At 36.4% G+C, this 15540-nt stretch overlaps 1 protein-coding gene across 1 annotated transcript in view; it reads right to left on the reverse strand.

The window, feature by feature from the left end:
• Positions 1-15540, reverse strand: part of LOC145668146 (homeobox protein engrailed-2-B-like) — a 97696-nt gene that overhangs the window by 17321 nt on the left and 64835 nt on the right. Inside the window, exon 2 of the mRNA XM_081735725.1 lies at positions 645-989. Coding sequence (XP_081591851.1) covers positions 670-989 — 320 coding nt within the window. The 3' untranslated portion in view covers positions 645-669. The remainder of the gene's footprint in view (positions 1-644; positions 990-15540) is intronic.

Below are 15540 nucleotides of genomic sequence, written 5' to 3' on the forward strand. Positions count from 1 at the left end.
CCAACAGGATTTTGTTTCCAAGGGAAAGTGAGCAAAAGCACCGATACACAAGCGAAGTCACGAATATACATAACGGGTTGCACACAATATTTCATACTCATTAATTTACAATGCATAGGCCATTCCTCACCACACTATCTCAGCTCCAAGAGAGCTGGATTACAGGAACACGCTACACTGTTAAAAATAGTTTCTTAAATCTGAGAACCCGTTTCTTATCTGTGCACCGAGGATATCTTTTCTTAGAAACAAGACTTTGAAACTCTCATTAATGAGAAATGAAGAAAAGTAGATGAGGTTGTATAAAGCGAAACGAAAAAATATACTGTTACTTTCCTTATGAATGAGAATTGCCAAATCTCATTTGTAAGAAAATATTGTCTCGGTGCTCAGATAAATGGTTTCTTAAATTTAAGAAATTATTTTTAACAGTGTACGTTGTAGTAATAAGTAAGCAAGGCGATATTTATCTTTTGACACCGAGGGCCTTCCCCGAGATATTAACAGCCTTAGGAGTGAATTGATAATCACTTCTTTCGCATTGGTAAAGAAGCTGCTATACTTGTCCTAATGATCCTGCACAACAAGATTGATTCTAATCACTAAATAAACAGAAAAGAAGTTAATGAATGAGTGGCACTTACTTTCACATGTGGTGTCTCTCATCTTTCAGTTTTGCTCCATTTCATCCTCATCAACGGGAACTGTGCTGTGATTGTACAACCCCTGTGCCATCAGTTGGAGAGCCAATCCGCCCTTCTGACCAGATGCTTTCTTGATTTTCGCCCGTTTGTTCTGGAACCATATCTTAATTTGGTTCTCGTGAAGATTGAGATCACGAGCGAGGTCTTGCCTTCGTTTCTCGGTTAAATACCGATTCTCTTCAAATTCTTTTTTTAACCTGGCCAGTTGCTCCTGCGTGAACGCTGTCCGAGGTCGCTTTTCATCTGGTTTTTTCTCCTTCTTTTTTATTCTCCGAGATCTTGGCCCTGTGGAGACAAAAATTAATTGTTAATTCTCTTTAATTGAAAGTTAATTGTCTCAAACACTAAATAAATAACAGCTGTATATAGTCAAAGGTTTTTAGGAAAGTTCTTTGTTAACTAAAATGAATTAACGGTGTTAGAATAGCTCAGTCAAAGTTGTCATTCGAAGAAAAGTAAAATGCTTTGGTCTGGAAACATCGACATAAAATTCAAGGCTATAAAAATACAGAACAAGTCAAAATGAGGGACACGATTTCAGAAATTTATTCTGTGAAATCTAATAAACACATGCTATTGTGAAACATGTTTTAAGAAAGGTAAACTGTCAAAGTTTTCTCCAAACATATGACAAGTGTTCTATGTGAGCGTCTTCAAACATATGACAAGTGTTCTATGTGAGCTTCTTCAAACATATGACAAGTGTTCTATGTGAGCTTCTTCAAACATATGACAAGTGTTCTATGTGAGCTTCTTCAAACATATGACAAGTGTTCTATGTGAGCTTCTTCAAACATATGACAAGTGTTCTATATGAGCTTCTTCATACATATGACAAGTGTTCTATGTGAGCACTTCGCGTAACACGGCTCACAACAAGCCTATAGTCTATCTCCTGCCAAACCATTTGTAGCATGTTGGCGTGAATATCAGCAATGGCTGTTGCAATGCGGGCACGCAGGTCATCCAATCATAGGCGCCGACTTGAAGAAAATATTAGGGGGGGGATCAAACAATGAATAAATATAAACTTATATTCAGCCGTTTTCTATCAACTGCTTGATGAAGCCCCTCCCTCTCCAGATCTCGGTTCTCTTCATCCACTCTGCTGCGAAATTCATGACCTAAGTCGCATTTGCCTAAAGGCATTAAAACAAATTCAAGTTCAAAATTTGGGAATTTCACTGCAAGTTTGCGTACCACATTGATCTTTACTTGTCACATCAATGCTGCCAGAGTGTTTTGTTTGAAACTTCAGTGCTCTATTAAACACAGTTTTGAAAATAGCGTTTTCTACCGACTAAGAAGGCTGTTCTTAATATTGAATTAAAGGCACGACAAAGTTTATGACAGAAATTCTTGCTCCTCTTTGTTAATTTTTCCTCGACTGGATTATATTGTGGGGGGGGGGGGGGCGAGGACCCCACCTTTAAATATTGAGGGGGCCAAAAGTGTCCTGCCCCCCCCCCGCCCCAAAGTCGGCGCCTATGCATCCAATATTGTTGGAGTGAGCTCGAGTCCCTTTGAAGAATATGAACTCTAGTCCAATAAAAAAAATGACCTTCTCTGGTTTCCACTGACACTAAAATATTGAATTTATTCTCATATTTATGTTACCAAAAATTGACAACCATTACGACTTATTGAGTGCTCCTTGTGGTTATATACTTAGCGTACACGCTTTCAGCATGAGAGACTCTGGTTCGATTTCCGGTTGGAGCTCATGCGATTCGGATCCGACGTTAAACTGTAAGTCCACGGTCCACGTCTCATGCAGTCTCGATGGTGAACGGAACACTAAACTCTAAGTCAATCAGCCATAACAATTTTTGTATTTATTTTCTTTGTCAACAGCAAAGCTATGTAGGATGAGCCACTTGGCGTAATAGCTCTATTTTGCGGCCATGAGTCACTTCAACGCCATCGGTTAGCGACCGGCTGAAACGTCCCAGCATAGCGACAAACACATGGTCAACGCTCTGTGTCTTCCTGTCTCTAAGAGGCGTATTAAGAGTCTTCATCCCGGCGAAATTAAAATACCGCTAATTTTACAGTAATTATGTGATAACTTCAAATAGATAAAAGATAATCGAAATGTGGAACAAGAGCGCCCTAGACAATATCATTTTACATGAGATACCGTTATCACGACTCACTTATCTGCTTTCGATTTCGAGTCATTTTGAAAATCGGCATTTATTTTCGCGTTTCTAAACAGCTGAAAACAGGAAGCCACTAGGTGACTTGTGATAACGGTACCTCACGCAAAATAATATTGTCTAGGGCGCTCTTGTTCCATATTTCAATTATCTTTTATCTATTTGAAGATATCATTTACTTACTGTAAAATTAGCGGTATTTTAATTTCGCCGGGATGAAGACTCTTAAGAGCTCTCTAGATCTAATGGTCGTCACAACTTTTACTCGAGTGACTGCCCAATTTACCTCATGATGCTGGGTGAATGCCGAAAATTGGGAAGCACCGGCAGGAAATTGAGCCCGGGACCACGTGGACATGAGTCCAACACTCTAACCATTAGACAACGCCTCCCCTACATAGTACCATACCTTTAGTGAAAATGAAATCTGAATCGCTGTAGTGTTTCGATAATGTCAACCACGGAAATCGAACCCTTGATCTCCTGCAATAAAATCTACTAGAGTAGGAAGGAGTGCTGGTCACCTAATTGTGTTAATATTTAAAGGATAGAACTAGACCCTTGTAATCCACAGAGCTTAGTAAAGAAACGTCTTTTTACAAGAAATGTATAAATGTATCAAGAAATACGTTGTCGGTGGTCGCATCACTGTGCTGCCAACAGACCACATCAGCGTTGTTTGAAATATTGACGTCATCCAGATACTATGGTTAAATTAGTCATCCAGCCAATTCAGATTCTTGCTTTCCAAAGATTTCCATAAATCTTCTTTGGTTGCAGCAAGCAAAGTGTCCTCTTGGACAATGTCATCGCAACATCTTCTGATATTTGAGACACCGAAAAAGAGTGTCTGTCGTTTGTAGTGCTTTGCCACCCACGAAGCACCTCGTCGAAAAGATGACCGTATTCCCACCCCCGTTTCCAATGCCATAAAGTTCCAAAACACCTTCAGGGGTTACATTTTCGGTCACTTGCGTCACTTTCATCTTCGACGTAAAACGACCGACATTGAAGGTTGTCCTTTACACCAGCCATACACTGACGTATTTTTCAGTCGTAGCCATAAAATTTCATGCGCTAGTCTTGTTAGCAGCTGTCAATACGTTAGTGTATGGGACCTGGCGTACGTTTACGTACCGAATTTTTATACGCTTGAAAAGTCTGGCTGCTTTTAACTTCGAGCGTAAATACGGCGCGTAAAAACGGCTCAGATGAAAGGGTTTTCGAGCAGCAGGTGGTCTCTTGCCCTTTCCACGGCCTTCTCCCTGGTCTGGTCTTATTGTTTTCAGAAGAGAAAACCTGTTCTTGAGTTGTCCTCGCGAATCGTTGCTGAGGTTTGCTGGTAGACTCACCAGAAATCTTCATTCCAATCTAGTTTCAGTCTTTCTATACAATACATGATTTCGGCTAAATTAATATTTTCTATTGCACAAAACGAGACATTATTTCCTATTTAAAATTCATAATTAACTTTCAGTACATAGAGGAAAAGGTATTTAAATCCAATACTTTCTAATTAGAATTCGCAAATGATGAGAGCTCCTCCCTGGCTATATGGTCAGCGTAAGCTTCTCCGGCGCAGGACATCCTGTTCGATTCTCGACAGAAGCTCACGCAGTTTGGATCTCACTTCTCATATAGCCTCGCTGTCTGAGAGGTCGATAAATTCAAACCCAATCCAATCGAACATGATGTCTTTCGACTACGATTTTAACATTAAATTTAATATTTGACAATTAGTCCCCCCCCCCACACACAGAGAGGTCAAGATGGTTATAAAAATGAAGTCACACCTTTAGAGTTGCTCATATTCTGATATTAAAAAAAGAAGTATAACATGACTTTTAACAGCATGTCACCATTTCCCGCCAAACTAAAATTGTCATGCTATTTAGAAAAGAGAGAGAAAGCAAGAGAAGGGAAAGAAGGTTAGGGCAACGAACAGTAGAGTACGCAGGAATTTATTTCGGGAGCGGTCCAAACTCAATTTGAGGGTATTTTATATTAAAATTCCTAAAATTGTCCCTAAAATTAGGCTAAATTTACACAAAAGTCGAAATTTTGGGGAGGGGGGTCCGGACCCCCAGGACCCACCCCCTGCGTACGTCCCTGGCAACCAACATAAAATGTTACTTCCAGACATACTTTCTCGTTCACTTGGTTCTCTCCGGTCGAATATGAATAAAAATGTCCCCAGTAGCAAAGATAAATTACATTCCACTCTTATGAAGAACACTCCTTCACCAAACAATGTTCAAATTCAGCTTTCTGATTTTTTTTTTTTTTTTTTTTTTTTTTTTTTTTTGTCCCACGCTACCCGTACAATATTTTTGAAAGAAATCACTACCAGCATAGAGGCTACAGGTACTTACTAGGCATATTTAAGAATAAAAAATAATAATCCTGACCTTCAACAAGATACTGTATTATCTCGATATCTGCCTGATAAAACAGCAAAAAATTGCGTTTGACTATCGAAATTCGGTGAAAATTTTTTGCTATTTCGACCACCTGCTGCTTGTTATTTTAAGTACCTTCTCAATTTTACAAGAACTTGTAACAAAATAGGTTCAGAAAGTCACTATTTTTTTCCCGTGATCTTAACATTACTCGTGAAAAAGAAAATGTGTGAAATCGCAATACATGGCCTAATGTTTCTTTCTTTGTGAATTATTTCAAACCTCAGATTGTACATACATTTAAATTTAATAGACCTAATAATCCTATTTCACCATTAATGCTGACATACTAAGTCTAAATAGCACAATCATTGTACTGCTCGCTTTAGTGTGCTTGCTTTTCAGCCTAAAAGTTCTAGTTCAATCCAGGGTACCAGCTATGTTGAATATTTTTCAACATTTTATTATATCTCGTCATGATGGGAACTGTACCAACACTTATTTGAAAAGCTTAAGTAGACTCAAAACAGAACATACCTAACACCAAAATTGAAATTACGGTCCATTTGCAGGAAACAGGATTACACTCATAATAGTTCATAGTTCATGTTAACTTGTAGTATGCCATTAAAGCATTTCTCAACTTTTGTGGTGTGGTTACTATCAATTCTTCCCAGATAAACGCTAACTTAAGGTCTATTACCACAAAATATTAAATAACAATGAATATCTGACACTTAAATAATTTCTTTCACGAACAATTTAATCATTTTACTGAGCTCCTCTGTGGCTAAACGGTTAGCGTGCGTGTCTTTGGCGTGGGAGATCCAGGTTCGCTTCCCGGTGGGATGTTAATCATGTTAATCAGTAGGTCTCGTCTCATATAGGCTCGCTGCTGAAAGGGACGTTAAATTCAAAATCAACTCAACTTAATCGTTTTATTATGTTTATAAGTAGCATGTCCATCAGTGTCAGGAGAATTTATATGATAATTGACACAACTTCTTACTTAATAGTGTTATTTTAGTGTCATTTTTACTACTAGAGCTTCGAAATTAATTGGTATTTAATTGTTTTCAGTTTCGTATAACATACAAGTTTGTTTACATTTTTCTTTTTACTTTCTGCTTAATTCCTTATAACTACGCTTTCTTACAGTGAAATATGTCTTATTCAATGAATACAAGAACTATGAGTATTAAAAACATACAATTCGACGGATCTTTACACTGAGAAAAATGAAAATTTAAAATAAAACAAATCTGTTTATTTTCTGAACCAGTAAATGGAAACTCTTCCGACATAGATTGCTTCAAATCATTGGTTCATAAGTTGTGAAACAAATGTAATAATAATAATAATAATAATAATAATAATAATAATAATAATAATAATAATAATAATAATAATAATAATAATAATAATAATAATAATAATAATAATAATAATAATAATAATAATAATAAATTTAAACGAACGAATGGATTTGGTTCAAAGTGTCTTTAATGAGTCAACAGTTTAAACTTCATTTGAAAAAGAAATCTGAACTAAGATTGGGTAGCTCAGTTAATTTTAATAAGCAGTTGGATGTTTGTACCAACATGTAGTGAAATTTAAACAAACCAGTCGTTCAGAATAATTTAACTTTGTTTGAAAAAAAACTAATCTGAGTTGAATTGGAGAATAGAGTGTTGTGAATAGCTAATGTTTGGACCGAATTTGACTAAGTTTGAAATTAAATAAATTAAGGTCTATATTGTGGTAAAGCTTCGTGATATGCCAAATATCATAGCTACGCCAAATTCATGAAACAGCTATAATCATTTGTAACAACTCCACATTTTATTATTTGCAGTTTCTTATGTTCCCATATAACATACACGTGCAAACCTTTTTTTAAAGACAAATTTAATATTTAGTATACTAAATAACTATAATAATTTTAATCAAGCGTCAAATTTATCTTACTTTCCGTAATCAATTGTAGTTGCGCAAAAACACAGATCTATTCGCTTGCAATGGAAAGTACCAGTGACGGCAATTGGGTATGAACACTAAAAAGGGGGACAAAACACTACTAATAGTAAGGGGCATGTAATTAGGTTATAGTGTAAAGCCAAAAAAGTGGGGGCAGCAATTACCTTCACGCCCCTAATCGCCGATGGACAGCACATTTGTTAATAATATTCCTAATTTAAGTGAATTTTAAGACTTTGTTGAGGAATCATTTTAATAGTATTTAATTAGATCTATACGGTTTTTATTTGAATCACTTCACTTCAGATTTACAATTAGTTTCAGTATATTTTCATTAACTGTTAATCATCCAACGATGCGTTCAAACGTAGAATATTCACTAATAGTCATTACATTGGCCAAAAACTTAAATTAATTTGTTTACAATTAACTAAATTATTTTTTAAAAAACACCAAATTTGTTATATTTAATTTGAACATGTGGTTTGGTCCAGTCATTTGAATCAATCATTTTTTAATTTAAAAGTTGGTTTACACCGATCAAAAGTGTCTGCTTACTGTGTCAAAAGCTTTTCAGTAGACCTTACATTGAATGCTGTAAATTTCTTATATCTTATACACTAACATGAGAGGCGGACATAGGGCGTATTGTGAAATTATATACTCAGAAAAATGTATGTGGCGTACTTAAAAACGTAGGTTACATGTGTAAATCATGTAGTTTTAGGACTTAACGTACAGCAAATGTATAACTAAAAAAAGTACATTTTATATACATACTTTCCGCATACATGTTTCGAATAAACGTACTTTCTGTACGAACGAAAGAACTGTATATAGGTGGTCAGGATCTCACATACCGATATACGCACGTAACATACAACTGGCGTATGTAACAAACGTATACGTATGTGATATATGGAAGACTGTTAGATGTCATACATCCTGCAACGGCATGATGTAGCATCTAAGCGGAGAAAGTCTGTAGCATATGGATAACGTATACTCCGTGCAGGTTTCTGTAGTAAACATAATGATTCCGTATAATTGTACAATATACCGCTGTCCGGATAACGGACTTTTCTCAGTGTATTAATTAATAAGAATTTGCGTCCGGTGTAGGAGAATATTAAAAGTTCGAAAAATTATATATATATTACAATAATGAGGAATATCACAGTCGAATCGATAAGTGTTAGTAAACAATACAAATGTGTAGAAGGTGGATGAAAAACAGAGCCATAGCTAGAGATTTCGGCGCCAGGGGCGAAGTAGAATTCGGCGTCCCTACACTCACCTTATCAAGCTTCCTTTATTTATTTATTTATTTATTTACAAATAAGAGAAACAGCTGTTCTTGTTATGCTACGTTGAATTTTTATCATGCTGCTTGCACAGACTATTGCAACAACTGAAAGTGATCATTCTCTATTCTTTTACAAATAAAAGCTGTTTTCAAGAGGCTTATTTTGGACTTTTTGTTAAACTTATCAAATTGCCTTTGCTGTACACAAATCCACTTTGAGAAAAGTTATAAAAATTTACAACTTTTTACGTTTCATACTATATATAAGAAATGAAATTTTAATACGTTAGAAACTATGTGATTTAAAAATGTTCGAAATGGGTAACAGCATCAATTTCTAGTAATAATTATAAACTTTTGTAATTTTATTCTGTATGTGACCACATAAAGAAGATTTTAATTTTGATCGTTTTACGGTCAAAAATATTTTGTGAAATGTAACGGAAACTCTGAAGAGACAGTATTTGCGAATTTCTTAATATTGATCGACGGAGGTAAAGAATATGTTTAATGTTCGTATTTGAAATCCAAAATGTAGTTTGGCTACTACATACACTATGTGATCAAAAGTATCCGGACACCCAAAAAACATACGTTTTTCATATTAGGTACATTGTGCTGCCACCTACTGCTAGGTACTCATTATCAGCGACCTCAGTAGTCATTAGACAACGTGAAAAAGGAGAATGGAGCACTCCGCGGAACTCACGGACTTCGAACGTGGTCAGGTGATTGGGTGTCACTTGTGTCAGAAGTCTGTACGCGAAATTTCCACACTCCTAAACATCCCTAGGTCTACTGTGTCAGATGTGATAGTGAAGTAGAAACGTGAAGGGACACGTACAGCACAAAAACGTACAGGCCGACTTCGTCTGTTGACTGACAGAGACCGTCGACTGTTGAAGAGAATCGTAAAGTGTAATAGGCAGACACCTATCCAGACCATCAACAGGAATTCCAAACTGCATCAAGATCCACTCCAAGTACTATGACAGTTAGGCGTGAGGTGAGAAAACTTGGATTTCATGGTCGAGTGGTTGCTCATAAGCCACACATCACGCAGGTAAATACCTCGCTTGGTGTAAGGAGCGTAAACATTGGACGATTGAACAGTGGAAAAACGTTGTGTGGAGTGACGAATCACGGTATACAATGTGGCCATCCGATGGCAGGGTGTGTGTATGGCGAATGCCCGGTAAACGTCATCTGTCAGCACGTGTAGTGCCAACAGTAAAATTCGGAGGTGATGATGTTATTGTGTAGTCATGTTTTTCTTGGAGGGGGCTTGCACCCCTTGTTGTTTTGCGTGACACTCTCACAGCGCAGACCTACATTGATGTTTTAAGCACCTTCTTGCTTCCCACTGTTAAAGAGCAATTCAGGGATGGCGATTGCATCTTTCAACACTATCGAGCACCTGTTCATACTGCATGGCCTGTGGCGGAGTGGTTACACAACCACAACATCCCTGTGATGGACTGGCCTGCACAGAGTCCTGACTTGAATCCTATAGAACACCCTTGGGAGTTTTGGAACGCCGATTGTGGCAGGCCTCACCAACCTACATCGATACCTCTCCTCAGTTCAGTACTCCATGAAGAATGGACTGCCATTCCCCAAGAAACCTTCCAGCACTGATTGAAAGTATGCCTGCAAGGGTGGAAGCTGTTATCAAGGCTAAGGGTGGGCCAACACCACATTGAATTCCAGCAGTACCCATGGAGGACGCCACGAACTTCTAAGTCATTTTCAGCCGGGTGTCCGGATACTTTTGATCACATATTGTATGTTTAAAATTATAGTACTTACTTAATTTCTTAATGACTGAAAATTCTGAATTTAAGGTTACTTTTATTAATAAAAATATTAAAACACACACACACACACACACACACACACACACATATATATATATATATATATATATTATATATATATATATATATATATATATATATATATATATAATGTGTGTGTGGGTGGGTGTATTTTGTATGTATGTAGATAAATAAAAAATATCACACAACTAGATACGTAAGCACAAAAAAGAATCCTGGCGATACAAGTAGTTAATGGAGAAATGATCCCAATAAATTTCTTTAAATTGGAAGCATTTCATGTCAATGAAATAATAAAAAAAAAAACACTGGTAGCGATCAGTCTTTGAAAAAGACGAAATTCGTGGAGTCAAGTTCTGACCCATTAAGACCCTATTCTACAACTGTTTCAAATTCAAGAACGTTATTATTCTCCTTGTTTACCTTCATTTTTAATATTCCCGCGCAAACAACAACTTGTGTGTCTCTTCACTCCTTTCATTTTTCATACCTTTATTCTCACCGTCATGATTAAAACGATTGGTTAGAAAAATGTGATTAACTAAAAATCATCATCAAAATGCCGAATACGTACGTATTTAAGACTGTGACCGTTTCTGATTTTGAAAACGCTCTTGTTTACACTGTAAGTCATTACTTGGCAGCATGTATGTCACATCGTCATTAAGAAATCATATATAATAGCTTTTTTTTTAAGTAATAAGTAAAAACTTGTTCTAACTCTTATTGAAACATTTGGATTGCGGGCGTAGCGAGCAAGAAAATTTTTAACAAATCTATTTTCATTTCCAATACTTTCCTTTCTTCTTGCTTCTTCGGCACCCTCTTGCTATCAGCGCCCCGGGCAACCGCCCCGCTGGCCCCCCAACTTAGCTACGACTCTGATGAGAACTATTCTAAATATAAAGCAATCTATTCTACAGTTGCTAAATGGATAAGGGATAACACAAGCACTTATATATTTAAAAATTAGTTGTATTAAAAAGATATTTTAACTTCCAAAAATTCTTATTATGAGCAAATGTACTATCCAATATAATGTAGCATGGTGCATTAATATCGTCACTGTTAGAACAAATGCTATGCTTCAAAGATTGTGAAAGAAAACAGGAGAGTGAATTAATTGCCGCATTTCATATTAGTAAAGTACAACAATACAATTGATATTGTTTTCATTTGGTTATGTTATATCCCAGATTAAGTGTTAATTCGTTTACTAAATATAAAATTTTAATTATTCTAGATATTCTTTGTAACTTTTAAATAGCTTGTCAAGTCACACTTCGAAATTAAAACTTGGTTTGTTTGTACTTGGAGACGGTTGACTTTCCTTCTTTTTGTTGACCCTTTCATTAAGGACTAGATTCTAAAAGAGCAGCAGATGTGCTGATCATATATTACCCAATAGCAGTGCGCGAATTAGGTTGTGTATATTTGAAGGGGGATAAAATAGTTCCTAACAGGAGATAGTTGATTGCTTTGTGAGGGACCCATGTTTCAATTTGTTGCTTTTGGAAGGTATTAAAACAAAATAGAAGGAAATTCCGCCCCGGGATTCATACCCTGCCCTAAAGGCATGAGTGGCACAAGCTGGATGGTATGCCCTGGTTCTATGAGATATGTTACGCCACAGAGGGTAGATTTATTTATTTATTTATTCGAGAAATCTAACAAATTTAATGAGAAAATTTATTAAATTGAATTACTGCTTTCGCAAAATCATGGATTTAGCTTTTGTTTTTCTTTCTTTCTTTCTTTCTTTCTTTCTTTTTTTTAAATCTGTCTGATTTAACTTTGTTAAAACATTCTATGGGAACTTTCACATTCCGATACTATGAAAAGAAATAAAAAGTACTCCTACATTGAATATCACTTGCTAGTCTAAGTATTTCTATTGTTTTGTTCTTTCTTTTTATTCGTTTCCTTCATAGCATAATGTTATTAGGACCTGCATTTAAAACATAGATCTGTCCTGTTCAAACAACTTGAGCAAACTGGAAAACGACCGCATGCTGAAACAACAGGCAAAAGGAAGAGCGAAAACTGACCGCTTCTTTTTCTTCTTCTTTTACGCGCCTATTTTTACGCTAGGTGTATGGGCCAACTTACGGACCGAAATTTACGACATCATTTTACGGACCGAAAATGCGCGCTGAAAATACGCTAGTGTATGTTGGCCTTTACACATCTTTATTTCTTTTCTTTTTTTCCTAACTGTAGTTTTATTTCGCTTTGTATGTGTGCATACCAAAGAAGCTGGAATTGCGGTTGACGCCAAACATAACGCTGTTTGATGGACGAGAATTTATTGCTCTGTACAAGTTTACAATAGGATTCTTTAAAAAGGAGTTGCCAATGGTTACTATGTTTTAATTTTCTTAAAACATACATAACCCATTTTTAAGCGAATATTTTTGTGTCTTTTTTCCCCGACTACAGCTTACTACGAACCAGAGGTTAAGAAGTATCGAGTAAGAACTTAGTGAGGATTCACAATTTATCTAATCATTCAGTTTAAAATCTACGATTCGGTTTTATTTAGATCTTTGTTTTTTATTTCTTTTAATGTGTTGTGAGCATGTGAAATCATTAGAATTAGGATTAGGAATTAGGTTTCTGGGCATCTTTGGCTATGTTAGCCCGTGACGTGTGAGAGATTACGTTCCTTGGCAATTTCACTATCGGAGAAAAAGAGAAGGAAGAAAGGATTTAGGATTTAAATTTTGGGATCTTTCTGGGCATTCTGCATCTATGGCCATGTTAGCCCTTCACATTTTGAGGGATGACTTCCCATGGTGAGCACTCTATCCGGGGAAAGGGAAAGAAAGAAGCGGCCTAGGACCTATATGTCAGGTACCATCCCGGCATTTGCCTGGTGTGAATGAGGAAAACTCAGGAAAATGTCTCTCAAGATGGTTGGTTTGAAAAAGCTTTTACACTTTTTCTACTGAGTGTCTCCACCGGGAATCGAACCCGGCAACCCTTGCACTGAAGGCGAGAGCGTTAGCGACTACGCTACGCGGGGCCAGAAGGAAGAAAGGATTGGGAAAGAAGAAAGCGGCCAGTGGCCTGTATGTTAGTTGGTGTAAATGAGGAAAAAACTCAGGAAAACCTCACTCAGGATGACTGGCTTGAAAAAATCTTTTACACCTTTTCGAGCGAGTGTCCCTACAGGGAATCGAACCTGGGACCGCTCGCACCAAAATATGTAAAATCATCCTATTATTCTACAGTGTAGGAAGGTACATCTTAGAGGAGGTACTGCAGAAAATAATTCAGGTACGGGTAAAACGTCGAGAGCAGAGGAATAAAACTAGAGTGCAGGGAAGGAGTAGCTAATAGGTTTAATAATTCTGACAGGATTAGACTGCAAAGTTGAAAATTTATGTATTTATTTATTGATAACTTTTATAATGTTATAAACTTGAACATTTATTAATTATTGTATTTATAAATGACTTCTTTTATTCTTTTCTTATGTGGTCATGTTCTAATTTCTGCGACATTCAAGCTCAAGTCAAGATTGCGGTTTCAGCAGCATCATTGAAACCACAGATTCTTTTAAGCCATGAATTATGACCGTTAATTTGGTTGGTGTAGTTACGTAATAGAGACCTTATATGAAATAGGAATCTATTATTAACGTGGGATCCTCGGGTTCGTATCCGAAGTGCCTATACTCTGAACAAAATTTTAACCTGTAAACAAGCACATCTAAAGTTTATTATTTTTAACAGAAGTAATTAACTTAGAATATAAGATTAAGAGCTTATGAGTTTATGAATGTGTGAATAAAAATTATAATTACGATTATACAAGTACTTCGTACATGACACTACTAACGTATTTCTGAGAAGTTTATTCTTAAAGTAAATTTAGAGTAAAATGCGCATTTTTCTTACCTATTTGAATCGTGTGTAAGGGAGCATAAACAACTGCAACTTCATAAAGCACAGCGGAGTGTATATGTGTTTCTGTATCTCCGTTCCCGTCCCTCCCCCACCCCTTAAGCGTACCCTACAGCCCATCAGGGGCAATTAGTAACCTTTTAGGAAGCATTTAACCACCCACCAAGAGGAGAGAAATGAACTCCCTTCCCTTTTCTCTCACAATAATGTGACGGTAATGACACCAACAGGGAGCTATAAAACCATCACACTGTCACTCCTACTGGTGTTAGTGAGGTTGGTGCCTTCGGAGAAACATTAGACAAATGTACATTTTGCACTTGCGTTTTCTTTGTCCCTGCCGCGTCCCCTGTGTTAATAATGGAGGGGCGTTCCATCATTTTATCTGTTGCGTTGTGTAGTTCACCAAGTCACCTCTCTTCACACTTCGTTCGTTCTCACATCAAGTTGATTGTCAAGGGATTTCTCGTAGTACAAAATGTTTTAAAAACTCATTCTCACACAGGTTTATACTGTATAGATATATATATGTATACGAAATTTTCTCATGAGAAAAAGAAGTTAGCTTATGAAGATATTGACAACTTACCTGAGTGTATATGCAATTTACAAGATGGAAGACATTTTGACAACTATGTTTCTCTTCTTTTTTTTCTTTCATTGATATTTTTGGTTGAATTGTTCTCTTGACGCCAAAGATTATTTAAAGAAAGAAAATTGAAATGAATTTAAACTTACATCCCCCGAAAGACCTCAACCCTGGTATTGTAGCTTTGGAACTTTGTATAGGACATATGATATAGATTGCCAAAAATGTAACTCAGATTAGAAATAATAACAGTGGCGTATTTAGGAGGGCTTCCGGGCTTAATCCCCCCCCCCCGAAACCTTACTTACTATAGTAAAGTATATGAAATATCTTGCAGAATTTTCACATTTTCAGGCAAAGCCTCCCCCCTCCGAAAGTTAGCAAAGCCCTCCCCGAAACAAAATCGTAAATACGCCACTGAATAATAATAAATGTTACTTTTGGTCATATTTAAGTCAAAACAGACCATGTTAAATCCAATTCTTAATCAAATTTAAGGATTTGATTTGCAGAGTACGAATCAGGACAACGCACCTATTCTACAGCATTTTCTCTTAACACTAATTTCAAAAACTTCCTCCCAATCGGGCTATTTTTGCTTCAAAATATAATAATAATAATGATATAAGAGCATATTTCCATTTCCGAATATTTCATAAA

The sequence above is a fragment of the Thermobia domestica genome, chromosome 13 (assembly GCF_964235325.1).
Source record: "Thermobia domestica chromosome 13, izTheDome1.hap1.1, whole genome shotgun sequence".
NCBI lineage: Eukaryota > Metazoa > Arthropoda > Insecta > Zygentoma > Lepismatidae > Thermobia > Thermobia domestica.